General features: G+C 37.4%; 1 protein-coding gene across 2 annotated transcripts in view; it reads right to left on the reverse strand.

Annotated features, from left to right (window-relative positions):
* TBC1D8B (TBC1 domain family member 8B) overlaps nucleotides 1-14,677 on the reverse strand; it is an 87,234-nt gene that overhangs the window by 16,434 nt on the left and 56,123 nt on the right. For both annotated transcript variants that reach the window (XM_075539429.1, XM_075539428.1), the window contains exons 11-14: nucleotides 10,773-10,890; nucleotides 9,242-9,527; nucleotides 8,339-8,468; nucleotides 6,946-7,044 (exon numbers count right to left, since the gene is read on the reverse strand). In XM_075539429.1, coding sequence (XP_075395544.1) covers nucleotides 6,946-7,044; nucleotides 8,339-8,468; nucleotides 9,242-9,527; nucleotides 10,773-10,890 — 633 coding nt within the window. The remainder of the gene's footprint in view (nucleotides 1-6,945; nucleotides 7,045-8,338; nucleotides 8,469-9,241; nucleotides 9,528-10,772; nucleotides 10,891-14,677) is intronic.

Genomic DNA, 14,677 nt, shown 5'->3' on the forward strand with positions numbered 1-14,677 from the left:
CCCTTCCCTAGAAATAGGTGTTACAGAGAACAACACTAAACCTACAGGTTGGAGAGAGAAGCCAGCATGCCATGCCCACACAGAAGCAGACCAGGGAGGAAGAAGCATAAGAGAGAACTGGACTGGACCTCACGCTGGCACACCAGGCCCAGAGGATGATGTCACTGTGGGGAACTAATGGGACATAGAGCTTGTGTCATGTTGTCCCCTTACTGTGACAGAGGACAAATCTGGGGGTTATACGATGGGAAAGTAGTGCAGTTTGAACCAGCCCACAGTGGGGAGAACCAAGAAGGGAACATACCAGACCAGCAACTTGAACAAAGGAAACCTACAAAGCCCCTGAGTAGCCTCCCAAAAGGGACTCCAGGCCGAGAGGGGCAGCTCCTGGACAGTCATGAAGGCCAGAGAACAGACCTGGGGTTTTTGTATATTCTCTTTTTTTCCCTTCCTTTTCATTTCCTTCTTGTTTCTTCTTGTTTTTTTCTTTTCAGTCTTCTAATTTTTATTCATTTATTATCAGTTTGGGCTATGTCATAGTTGGTATGTCTACCTATATACGCTAGGCATGGGAAGCATGCCCGAGGAGAAAACAGCGGGACCAACTGTCCCAGGGAGACCTGGGGGTATGAGGGCGGTGGGGGACGGGGGCGGTGAGCAGGCAGCACCATAGACAGAGGAACAACTAGGGTATTAAGCGTCAACAACAATGAGGAGATAGGGATCCAACTGGGTTGTTGTTGTTGGTGGTGGAATGTCAGAGCAATAGCAAACTAGCTAAGAGGTGGTACCAGGAGGTGCAAATACGGGGAACGTGATGGTGGGGCAGGAGGAAGTAAAAGGAAACAGAGGAAAGACCTAGGAAGCAAAGCAATGGATAGAGGTATAAACACAGCGATGTACATATGTAAATACATTAATCCACAAAAATAGAAGTATTGGCATAAGTACATATATTTATACAGCAATACTCTGAGGCAGTGGACGGACTTTGGGCCTCTGCTCATACCCTCCCTCAATATAAGAACACTTTGTTCTAACAAATCGGCTGTCTGAGATGTCCACCCTCCTAACACAATCGCTGAAGACAAAATGGGTGAATAAGCAAATGTGATGAAGAAGGCAGATGGCACCTGGCTATTAAAAGATATAGTGTCTGGGGTCTTAAAGGCTTGAAGATACACAAGCCGCCATTCAGCAGATAAGAACAAGTCCATATGGAAGAAGCACACTGTGCAATCATGAGGAGTCATAGGGACTGGGTAATAGGCATCAGAAGACACATAACAAACAAACAAAAACATATTGTTAAAAATGACGGGGGTTGGAGCGGAGATCCAAAGCCCATCTGTAGACAGTGGAAAAAATCCCACCACAGAGGGGCCACAGGGAAGGGATGAGTCAACCAGGGGGCAGTAAAGCACTGATGAAAAACATAATATTCCTTTGGTTCCTTGAGGTTTCCTCACACACCACTACTATGACCCCAGTGCTGCTTTTCAATTCAGACTAAATTGGAACACGTATAGATAAAATGCGGGACCTCACGAGACCCAGAATCAAGTATCAGGAGTAGGAATAGCGATACCAGAAGGGTAGAGGGAAGGGAGAGGGAGAGGAAAGAGGAAAGGAGAAACTGATCACAATGATCGACACATAAACACTCCTCTCCAGGGGGAAGAATAACACAAAACATGGGGAAGGGAGACAGTGTGAGATATGAAAAGAATAATTTATAATCTATCAAAGGGTTATGAGGGTGGGGTGGGAGGTAGAAAAAGGAAGTGATACCAAGAGCTCAATAGAAAGTAAACGTCTAGAAAAGAATGAAGGCAACATATGTACAAATTTGTCGGATATAATGTATGTATGGATTATACTAAGTGTTCCCAATAAAAAGATCTTTTAGTAATAAAAAAGATGTGTGGATAGAACAACACAGTTTAAAATGGGGAAAGGTATGCGCCAGCGTTGTATCCTGTGACCATACTTATTCAAACTGTATGCTGACCAAATTATCAGAGAAGCTGGCTTATAAGAAGAAGAATGAGGTATCAGGGTTGGAGGAAAGTTTTCTAACAACTTGAGATATGCATATGACACAGCCTTGCTCCTGAAAATGAGGAGTAGGTGAACTCTCTGATGAAGCTCAAAATCACAGCCTTCAGTATGGATTAAAACTAAATGTAAAGAAGACCAAATTCCTCACAACAAGACCATTAGGTACAATCACAAAAAAAGGAGAAAATGTTGAAGTTGCCAAGGATTTTGTCTTGCTTGGATCCACAATTAATACTTATGGAAGCAGCAGGTAAGAGATCAAAAGACAAGTTGCATTATGTAAATCTGCTGCAAAGACCCCCTTAGAGTATTGCAGATTAAAGATGTCTCTGAGGACTAAGGTGCACCTGACCCAAGCCATGGTATTCTCCATTGCATCATATGCATATGAAAGGGAGCCACTGAATAAAGAATACTGAAGAATTGATGCATTTGAATTGTGGTACTAGAGAACAATATTGAAAGAACAAACAAATTGGTCTTGGAACAAACAAATTGGTCTTGGAATAAATATGGCAGAGTGCTCCTTAGAGGCAAGGATGATAAGATTTCATCTTACAGAGTTTGAACATATTGTCAGGAGAGACGAGTCCCTTAGTAAAGTGGAAGAGCATCAAAAAAGAGGGAGGCCCTCAATGAGACAGACTGACACAGTGGCTGCAGCAATAGGCTCGTGAGGACGGCACCGTACAGGGCAGTGTTTCATTGTGCCTAGGGTAGCTATGGGTTGGAATTGACTTGATGGCACCTAATAACAAAAATAAACAACACTTCAAAATGAATTGGAAGATGTACATCCCTATATGCTGAAAGTTGTAATCTAAGAAGTTTAGAAAATATGCAGTTTTACACTTGTCCAGGGCAAAGAAGCACTAATGGCACAGTCATTATCTTGGCACTTCCACTGAGTTGATTCCAACTTATAGTCACCCTATAGGACAGGGAAGAAATGCCCACGTGGGTTTCCAAGACTATAACTCTTTAGGGGAGTAGAAAGTTCCGTCTTTCTCTTGGTTTTGATTTGCTGACCGTGCAGTTAGTAGTCAAACATGTAACCACTAAAGATAACAGGTAGAATGAATGAAATGGAAATCTTTTTTATTAATACATAAAAGAGCTGGCTACATGAAAAATAAATTTAAGAATAGACAAATGTTTGATAAGTGAGATAAAAGAAACAACTAGTAAACATCACTGAAAAGGAATGGGTAGTATAACCATAAATAAGATCATTAAGTGCCTAGCACATAAAGGTACACCAAAACTCAGTACCATCGAGGCAATGCTGACTCATAGGAACGCTCTGTGGGTTTCTGAGACTGTAACTCTTCACTGAAGTAAAAAGAAAGTCAAGTCTTTCTCCAGAGGAGCTGCTGGTGGTTTTGAACAGTCGACCATGTGGATTATAGCCTGACTATTATACCGCCAAGGCTCCCAGCACATAAAGGGACCATTGCATAATCATTGCATGAGCTCCATAGCCTTGATACCAAATACATCTAGATGAAATGGATAATTCTCTAGAAAAATATAAATGGACAAAATTAACTAAGAAGAAAATATGAACGAAAAGAACTATAAAAATAATCAAAGAGCTACACTCCCACTAAAAAGACAGCAGTTCCGGATGGTTTTAGAGGCTCTATTTCTAAAGCCTTCAAGTAACAGATAATTTTTATATGATATAAACTATTGTGGAGCATAGAAAAATATAGATTCTTCCAACATTTATTCTATGATGTGAAAATAACCTTGACATAAAAAGCACATGTGCACAAACAGTAAAGCAATATGTTGACTACCTCACCAAAACCACTAGCAAAATATTCTAGGAAGAATATTAGAATACTATGTCATGAACAATTAGGATTTGTAGGATTCAAAGGAACACTAGTATTAGAAAATCTTTATTGTAATTCGTTACACTAATAAAGCACAAAATACAAACTTAAGAAACTGTCAAAAAGCCATTTGATCAAAGGTAAAACTCAATCTAAATTTGAAAAAAAATGTAAAACCCTCTTAATCCAGAAGCAATAAAGTCCTTTATTTAATGAAGAACATTTTGAAGGAAACCAAAAGCAAATACTATCTGTAACAATAAAAACTAGCAGCATTTCTAATGAATTCAAGAATAAGACTAGGAAGCCTGCTTTTACTGTAACTGCTTAACAGTACCTGTTACCTGCTTAAAGAAAAGAAGTAAAAGCATTAGGAGGCGCCAAACTATAAGACTATAAATCAGTGGCTGTCTATGTAGAAACTTTACAGAGTTCAGTGGAAATATATTAGAATTAATGAGAATCATTAATGTGGTAATTTATAAAAGCAATATACTCAAACAAATAACTTTCAGCAATAAATTATTTGTATATGTAATGGAAACAAAATCTAATTTAAATTAGTAACAAATTATAAAATACACAAACAAAACAAAACAAAAATAAAAACAAATTCACTGCCATCATGTCGACTCATGGCAACCCTGTAGGACAGGGTAGAACTGCCCCTGTGAATTTTGGAGACTGCAACCCCTTATGGGAGTAGAAAGCCTCATCTTTCTCCCATACTGGGGTAGAATAACCTAACAAGAAATGTACACATTTTTTATAAGAAACTATAAATCTTTACTAGAGGCATTAAAACAAACATGTAATTTAAGCAGACATTTAAAAGAACATTTTAAAAGCTTTATAAAATTCAAAATGGACTGTAAAGTGACCATAATTAAGACAGTATGGTGTTTCTAAAGGAACAATAAGAAAGAATGCAGAAACAAATCAACTATGTTTATCAGAATGGAACTTGTCAAAAAGGATACATTAAAGATAGAGTAGTCAGTAAATGGAACAACAGGCAATTTCATTTGGGAAAAATAACATTAAAATTCTATGTCATTCTATAAACCAAATATGTACTTTAGGTGCATTAAATATTTCAATGTTAAAAGGAGAGTAATTCCAGTAATATAGTGCAATATGGAGATATTTTCATAATGTTAAATCAGGAAAGCTTTGACATGAAAACCAAAGATCCTGTAAGAAAAAAAGATACATTTGTGGGATAGGATATATGCTTCCAGTGAGTTCCCTGTATCCATAATAGACAGATGACTGTACAAGATCAAAAGGATCATCCTGACGTGAACAGGTTCAAACCTTGTCAGTAGATCCTCCCTCTGATGCTTGTTAGGCCTGATCTGGTTTTCAACATTTTCTGTATTTTTTTTGTTTGGTCATATTGTGGTTTATCTTAGATGTGTTATGTCATTGTCACCGCCTCAATTTTTGTTATGTGCTTTTCTGTTTTTCAGGATATGAAACCCAGGATTGATGAACCTATAAAGACAGCAAGTAGAATAAGGGTTTCTGGGGGATACAGTGGTTGTATGTGTGTGTAGGGGGCAGGATAAAAGGGAGCTGATGTGAAGGATTTCAGGAAGGAAAATAATGTATTTAAACTGATTGTGGTAGCAATTGTACAATACTGCCTGATGTGATTGAACAATGAAATGATTTATCAGTATTAATCCTCAATAAAATGGTCTCGAACCAAAAAAAGGAAAACAAACAAGAATGACTCAACTACCAAAAAAGTTAAAAACACTGAAAGACACCAGAAAAATGACAGCAACAGACTGGGGAAATTATTCATGCCAAATACAGCCAACAAAGGTTCACGCTACTAATATTCACAGAGTGTCTCTAAATCAATAAGAAAAACAAGCTCATAGAAAAGTGAGCAACTATCAGGCAATAAAACAAATTAAAAGGGTTATATTATGAAGATATATGCTCATATAACATTACAAAATGACCATATTCTGTTTTTAGAATATTTTACCTTGTTAACCACTGAGGTAAGTAAAATATTAAATTCGTAAAATTATTTTAAAATCATATATGCTCTTGATAAAAGCTCAAACAGCACACATTCACCAGAGGCAACCAATATTTATAGTGTCTTATATATCCATTCAATTAAAAGAAGAGTTAGGTCCATGTCAATGTCCATGATGTTTTAAGAGATAGGATGCTATGTGATCAGGACATTGTACAAATGCCATGTTAAAACTCTTTGGAGCCTGCTTCTAATTGTCCTTGTTGCTAATGCTACTGAGGGAGTTGGGAGCAGAGGCTGGAGGAAAAGGCAATGGCAGCTGAGTGGTTGGCTGATGGAATGAAGTACTATGGGAAGCAAGATGAAGTAAGGGAGTAGAGTGAGCCCAGTCTTATCCACTCTTCTGACTAGCAGACAAAGCTCAAGGGCCCGTGTGCAGAGACATATCCTCTGCCTCACATGCCTATATTCCACTCATGGTCCAATGGGCAAGAATCTGGGTCAAGGGTCTCGAAAACCCTTTACGGGAAATCATAAACAAAAGAACTGGTTTCCCACTTTAAAAAACAAACCAAAAGCCTTATAATACTACTATGATGTATATGTGGTAGGAACGTTACCCAAATGCACATTAAGTGACACATACCTGTATGTTAAAGCGTACTACTACATAACCTTCTCCCTCTCCCTTAAATATCCAAGGAAACTATTTATTAGTAGCACTTATTATTATATAGGTCGACTATACTTTATTGATGAAAAATTACACATAAGCTATGCTCAAATACCTACAGTGCTGTAATCAATAATGAGCTTCACTGCTGTTGAAGATCAAATCACAAAATAACTTGGAGCAATCAGCATCAATCAGAAGAAAATAACTTATTTCTTCTCAAATAATTTATAGCAAACTAAATTTTAGTAAGACTCCAGCTCAATAGGTTAGTCTTTTCCATATTCCTCATACAACTTTGCTAAACTATTAAGGAGGGTATGGTAAACATGTTACTTCAGTTTGATTTTCCCCACTGGATGGATACTCACCACATTCTGCTTTGTCGTTTCCTCTAGGGTCTGTATGACATACAACCTATTTCGACAGCGTAAGCTGTATATATCTTCACAGCGAATACTGCCATATTTCTGAAAGAAATTGCAATGCAGTGGATACTCATTCATAACATGCATCCTTTTCTCCTTTTAAAGCTAAACTTCATCAAATTCAATTCTCAGAGGCTTTGGTTCTATTACTAGCTAGTTTCTTGACTTGTTCGGTGATTATGCAAACTTCTACCTCCCACGGTTCAGCTTTTCTATATATGTACTGGAGAGAATTCCAGCTACTACTACGTGTTTGGACTAAGTACAAGAAGATTGGCAAAATCCTTGGTCTCTAAGATGAGAAGAATTCTCACCTTTTAAAGATAGTGGTAGGTCTTTAGCAGTGGTCTTTCTTTGTGAAAGCAAGCTAACATAGCTTCATGTAAGGAAAAGCAAATTAAGGCAGAGGTGATTATCAACCTTAGAAGCAGCTCACAGAACTCAATTAAAAATAATTTTACTGGGGGCTCTTACAGCTCTTATAACATTACATGTATCAATTGTATTAAGCTTATTTAGACATATGGTTCCATCATCGTTTTCTAAACATTTACTTCCAATTTGAACCCTTGCCATCTGCTCCTCTTTTCACCCTCCCTGCCATCCTCCCCACCTCATGCCCCCTCGATAAATTATAAATTATTACTGTTTTCATATCTTACATTGACCACTGTCTCCCTTCACCCAAGTCTCTGTTGTTCATCCTCCAGGGGTGGGGTGGTGGGATTATGCATCGATCCTGCGATCAGTTCCCCCTACTTCCCCTACTCCCCTGGCCCTTCATGGCATCACTACTTCCATTTCTAGAACTCAGTTTTTAAGTGAAGCTAGATCTTAAATGATATCTTTCATTATTATCCTACTTTTATTATGCCATTATAGAAAACATTACAATATAAAGGAACCCTGGTGGTGCAGTGATTAAGCACTCAGCTGCCCACAAAAAAGGTCAGTGATTTGATCCCATTATGTGCTCTGCGAGAAAAAGATGCGCAGTCTGCTCCTCAAAATAACCTGCCAGTGAGTCCATGCTGACTCATAGAGACCCAATAAGGACAAAGTAGAATTGCCCCTGTGAGTTTCCAAGATAGTGATGCTTTATGAACGCAGAAAGCCCTGTCTTTATCCCATGGAGCACTAGTGGTTTCAAACCACTGACCTTGCAGATGGCAGTCCAGCACACAACCACTACCCCACCAGGGATCACTCTGAAAATGTTTACAGAAACATTTGGGGCAGTTGTAGTCTGTGCTACTCAGCATTATGAGTCAGATTCAACTAGACAGCAGTGGCTTTGGAGTAGGATTTATATGTTTATAATTGAAAAATAACTTACCTCATCTGATTCTCTAATCAAATCTGTAATGTCCACTTTACTATGATTGCTTTTTTCATCACTCATATTTGAGCCTTGCTGAACACTTGAAGGCAATGGGCTATCTTTATTAGTGACATTGTCAAAGAATCTATGAAAAAATTTTTATTAATGTCATAATTAGTGGAGAAAAAACTATGAAAGAATAGAAAGTGGCAAGAAAAGCAGAAAAGGCAAGGGTAGGTCTTATAAAGAAGTGGAATTTGAAGATGGTTGAGCATTAGAACATTTCAGAGGGAAGCAATGAGCATGCGGGAAGCAGCCGGGCTCAGGCTGTACTTAGCAAATGCCACATAGAATGAAACAGAGTGCCTGTAGAGCCCTGTAAGGAGAAAACACTTGGTACATTGAAGTTTTATTAGAGAGTTTGAAACAGGAAAGTGAGGAGTTTGTCTTTACCCTGAACATGGCAGATTTTGATGTACTATTACAATAGTCACTTTCTATTAATTTAAATATCAATTCACTTAACATATGCACATATACACATACATACGTACACAGTACATAAATTATTCATTAAAATAAAATCTACTACAAATATAGATTTTGATATAATGGCTTAAAAACACTTGGAAACTAGAACAATTTCTCCCACTAGACACTTTACGCAATCGCTTCTTCTTTGTTTTCTCAAATTAATTTTACACAAAGACCCTTTATAGTGAAAACTGGGGCCAGCATATCAAATTTATACAATGAATAGGACTAGACTCTAGACTCAGCTCTTTCATTCTACTATCTTTGTGACCTGGGGCAAATTATTTGAAATTTCTAAGGCTCAGCTTTCTCATCTGTAAAATAAGGGTCTTGATCAACATGACCTTTCTCCTCTCCTTCAGATTTACATGGCTCTTACTGTACCTGTTTAAGGCTGTCACAGCTTCAGCATCATCTTTACATGTCAGCAATTTGTCTAAGTTATAATCAAGTATTGCCAATCCAAGTTGCAAAATGGCTTTTATTCCATCATAGAAGAAGCAGTCCACCACATTCACTGCACTCTCAATAGGTAGCACACTGATAAAAAGTGTGAGAAACCATGAGAGAGAAACTGAGGAAAAGAATGTCATATCAGTCATGTGTTCTGTCAGCTGAGGAAGATGCTCTCTAATAAGTTCCTCAAAGACTGCCTGATCCACCAAGGCACCTGAAGAACACACACACAAAAGTTAGAAAATAAACACTTTTCAAAAGAACTGATTTAATACACTTCCTACTTTTTCCTCTATTAAAGCCAAAAGGAAACACTCCCCCACCCAAACTTATGGCCATTGAATCCACTCCAAATCACAGTGACATTGTAAGGCAAAAGAGTAGCCTCCCCCCATCCCATAGGGTTTTCAAGGCTATAATCTTTATGGAAACACACAGACACATCATGCTCCCACTAAGTGGCTGGTGAGTTTGAACCGCCACCATTTGGTTAGCAGCTCAACACTTAACCCTCAGTGCCACCAGGGCTCTTCTACTTCTGTTAGCATTCAGATACAGCTGCATCTCTTTTCCTTAAATTATGAACTCCTTCTGTGCTCTCCTCTGTTCCATAGGGGTGCGATGAGTTAAAATCGACTAACAGCAATAGGTTTTTAAGCACAGCTGTTATTAAAATGCTATCACTTGAGAAACTCAATTCCGATTCTTTGGAGGAATTCCTGATTGTGTGCAGAGACCTGTAATCGGTGCTACAAGAGATATACTAATCAATGACATGATCTCATCTTCATAGATTTTAATATCTCTTGGTTAAGTAGAGTGTCAGTGAAACAGAGGAAGATCCTCAACGACTGACCCAAGATATTGAAGGCTTATGAGGCAGGGGATCATAGATATATAAATACTCGCTGACTACAGAAAATACTCCATAATTAATAAGCCAAGAACTTGATCTTCCTTTCTGATCCTGCAAATATTTGCACAATTCATGTATCTGCAGAGATTGAAATTTGATTAAAGTACATAAATAACTAGTTAATATATGCAGGATTTCTGGAAACTTCATCACTCTTATTTTGGCAACAGTGGATAATCAATTCAAAAATGCAATTTTGTTAAGAATGATGAGGAATTTAATTTTTAAAACATCACACAATTATTTACAATTATATACCTAATTTTAAAAGGAGCATGGCAGCACAATGAATAAGTACCTAACTGCTAACCAAAAGGTTGCTGGTTCAGATCTACCCAGTGGCAATCTGCAACAATCAACAAAAATATCTATATCTTCTTGAACATGTCAGGGAACATGCTAGCTTAATATAACTTCCATTTTACATATTTCACAAACTAATTCATCAGTTCTTCAAACTGATCGGATATTAGATAGACAAGATTTACATAAATTTATTTAGAAAAGAAATACATAGTAGTGTGTGTATGAGTATTTTCTTACCAATTATTCGACGATTAAAATAATCAGGTAACATTCTTTCACATACAGCAACCAAAAGCCAAAATGCTTCTTCTTCTTTTGCGTACAGAAGCAACACTGAGGTCAAAATGTTCATTGCCTAAGATTTATAGAAAAAATTCAGAAATGTAAATCTTACTCAGGTAATAAATAGATTTCTACTTCATATATAGGAGTTTGCAATAGCAAGAACAACTAAAAGAGTAACACTAATGGAAAAATGACAACTGTGAGCCAGTTCAAAGCAAAGACAGGAGAGGTCAGGCTAACATTTGTTAATCAGCTATTTTGTATAGTATCATTCCAGGAAAACTAAGCAGGGGTATCATAAATATGAACTGCAATTAGTGGAACTTTTCTAATTTGGATGAATTTCAATGAGTAGGAAAAATAATTATCACATCTAAAATAAAAAGACACCTGTCATTATCAAGGAAGCATGAGAGGGCCTCAAAAAGTTAGTGCACACTTTCCATTATCTTAATTTCAATTTTTATGAATTTTTTGAAGCCGCCTTGTATTAAAACTGGAGAATGAAACTTCATCTGTATTTCTCTCTGATGAGAGAATATCCTTTGGATAGCAATCATCCTCAACGTCTATGAGATTATATGAAATATTTAGAATAGGCAAAAACATACAAAAATTTATTAGGGCTTATTAAAAGTAGGTTCAAGAAGGGAATGAGGAGGCACTGAATTTCTACTGAAGGTGATGGAAACATTGGGAAATGAATAGTGTGATGATTGTATAACATGCACATAATTAATGTCTCAACACTATAGGGTTGCTATTTGTCAGATTTGACTTGATGGCAGTCATAGTGGTGTAGTGTTTATGAGTTGGGCTGCTAATTGCCAGGTCACTAGGCGAAACCACTAGCCACTCTGCAGCAGAAAATGTGGCTTTCTATTCCCATAAAGAGTCTCAGAAACCACAGGTGCAGTTCTACCCTGTCCTCTGTAGGGTCATCATGAGTCAGAATCAACTTGATGGCAGCCCTGGTGGTGCTTTCTGCTAACCACAAGGTTGGTGGTTCAAGCCTACCAATTGTTATGGTGAAAGAAAGATGAGATTGGCTGCTCCTATAGATTTATTTACAGTCTTGGAAATCCTACTCTGTGTTGCTGTGAGTCAGAATTGACTCAATGGCAGCGGGTTTGGGTATGTGAGTATAATATACATAAAAACAGTTTAAGTGTCAAATGTTTTGTTTATGTATGTTTCTATATATTTTAATATATATTTGATATATATATAAAATCACAACAAGAAATTTTAAAACAAAGTACCATTTATACTTTTCCCTCATCTTTCTCACTTCCATTCAACATTTTCCTTCTAATTTATTTTCCATAAACATATCGTTATTTTTTATTTTAAATTGTGAATTGTGTGAACGTTTATAGGCAAATAAGTGTTCCATTCAACAATTCATACACATTTAGTTTAATGTCATTGATTGCAATTCTCAAAATATAATTATCATTTATCCTACCTCCTATATTTCCGGTTTACATTCCTCCTTTCCAAATGCTTCTGAGTTTTCTTGGTTAAATACTGCCCCTTTGCTCTCAAATGGTTCATTTTTCTAGGGCTGTGAATATCTCGCTGGTGTTATTGTACCCCTTATACATCTGAGTATAGTTTACCTGAAAATTGAGTCACTGACATAAGTTCCGTTCCTGGCCTGAGGGTGATTAAGGGCCATAATCTCAGGGGTTCCACCACTCTTTCCAACCAGTAAGCTTGGTATTTTTTATGATTTTTAATTTTGGTCTACATTTTTCTCCCCCTCTGTTCAAGACCTCCTAATGTGATCCCTTTCAGAGTGGTATCAGAATCATGGAGGCTGAGGTTCATGTGGTCCATTAGTGATTTGGACTGTTTTCATGTGTCTTCAATTTTCTTCATTCTTCTTTGCTCTAGTCGGGGAGATTAGTATCTTCGTTGCTTTGCAGATGGATATTTATAAGCTGTTAAGGCCCCAGGCACTATTCACCAAAGTTAAGATGTAGAACATTTTCTTTGTGAATTATATTGTGCCAATTGACCTTGACATCCCTTGAGAGACAGCCCTCAGGTTCAGTAACATATTCACTCAAGGTATTTGTAAATGGCTAAGCAGTCTTTAACTCAGCTATAAAAATGGGTGTTCATGAGGGAGGGGGAGTGGAGAGGGAGGGGGAAAATGAGCAGCAGATATTAAGGGCTCAAGTAGAAGGCAAATGTTTTGAGAATGATGATGGCAACAGATGTACATATGTTCTTGACACAATGGATGTATGTATGAATTGTGATAAGAATTGTACGAGCCCCCAATAAAATGATTTTTTAAATGGGTGTATTTGTAGTGTATGTAAATGCATATGTTGAACTATTCTCTGCAAACCTAAATATATTTGTAAGTATAGTCCTGTTTTCTGTCCCTCTCTGTTCCGTTTGCGTGTGTGTTCAAAGAGTACTCTATTGCTGTTGAAGCAGGAATGTGTATCGTAGTATTTTGTACTCCCCTTAGTGTCTTCCCCTGCCTCGGTCGTTATTTGCTGGCCACCTAGGTTAACACAAGTCTACCTTCCAGTTAATGTAGACCCTCCTCTGTCCTCCCAATAACCATCAAAGAATGTTTTTTTGTGTGTGTGAAAACATTTTCACTTCTGACTTTTTATACTAGTGGTCTCATACAATATTTGTCCTTCTGTGATTGACTAAGTTCACTCAGTATAATATCCTCCAGGTTCATCAATGCTATGAAATGTTTCCTAGTTTTAATGTTATTCTTATTTGCCTTTTATTCCATTGTGTGTATGTATCCTAGTTTCTTTGTCCACTCATCCATTGATGGGTATTTAGGAAACAGGAATCACATAGAATATCATACATAAAAACAAATGCAAGATGGATTAAAGACATAAATGTAAAACTGAACACTACAAATATCAGAAAAAAAGAGAGATAAACGTAGGGACCCTAATACATGGTATAAATATACCATCAGACATAACTAAAATCACAAGTAACAAAAGAAAAACTAGGTAACTGAGGCCTTCAAAGATTTTAGGCACTTATGGACATTAGTCACTAGCTGGAGGATTGACGCACATTAACTCAGGTGTAAACTCCAAAAAGAAACTCACTGCCATCAAGTCAATTCTTACACATACTGACCCTATTAGACAGAGTACAACTGTCCCTGTGGGCTCCTGAGACTGTAACTCTTTACAGGGGCAGAAAGCATTTCTCTCTTGCATAGTGGCTGGTGGTTTCCAACTGCTGATCTAGTGGTTAGCAGCCCAAGGTATAAACACTATGCCACTTAAATGAAAGGGAAGGTAAATGTACAGTAAGAGGAAGATTGGCAAAAATAATGATGGAGGCAACCGACGCTGGTAAGAGCGCAAGAGTTAAAGGCAACAAAGGAAAATACTGCTGTATATATAATAACAATAGATGCATGGATAAGACACTTACTGAAAGGTTGTGGAAAGGAGATGGGAACATACCCACAAATATATGAGGGGATGCCCCCCAAAAAGTAGAACAAATTTTTTCAAAGCAATATATTTTAGTTTCTTTACAAAACACCCATCTCACCTTCAAAGTACTTTCCATTACACTTAATACATTTGTCAAATATGCAATCCATTCTCTCTGTATGTGTGTGTGTGTGAGATTCCATTCTTAGAAACATTTTTCAAACTCATCTGTTTGGATGGCTGACAGCACCTCCCTCATTTTTTTTAAACTCATGATCACAGAGTTTATTAGATAAGTTAACAGGTTACATTTGGGGTTAGATATGCTCAGGGTACTAAAATGTTCATTTGTTCATTCCAGACAAGGTCCCTCAGCCCTTTGGGCATGGTCTCTATCCTGCTTGGACAATG

The sequence above is a fragment of the Tenrec ecaudatus genome, chromosome X (genome assembly GCF_050624435.1).
Source record: "Tenrec ecaudatus isolate mTenEca1 chromosome X, mTenEca1.hap1, whole genome shotgun sequence".
NCBI classification, from domain to species: Eukaryota; Metazoa; Chordata; class Mammalia; order Afrosoricida; family Tenrecidae; genus Tenrec; species Tenrec ecaudatus.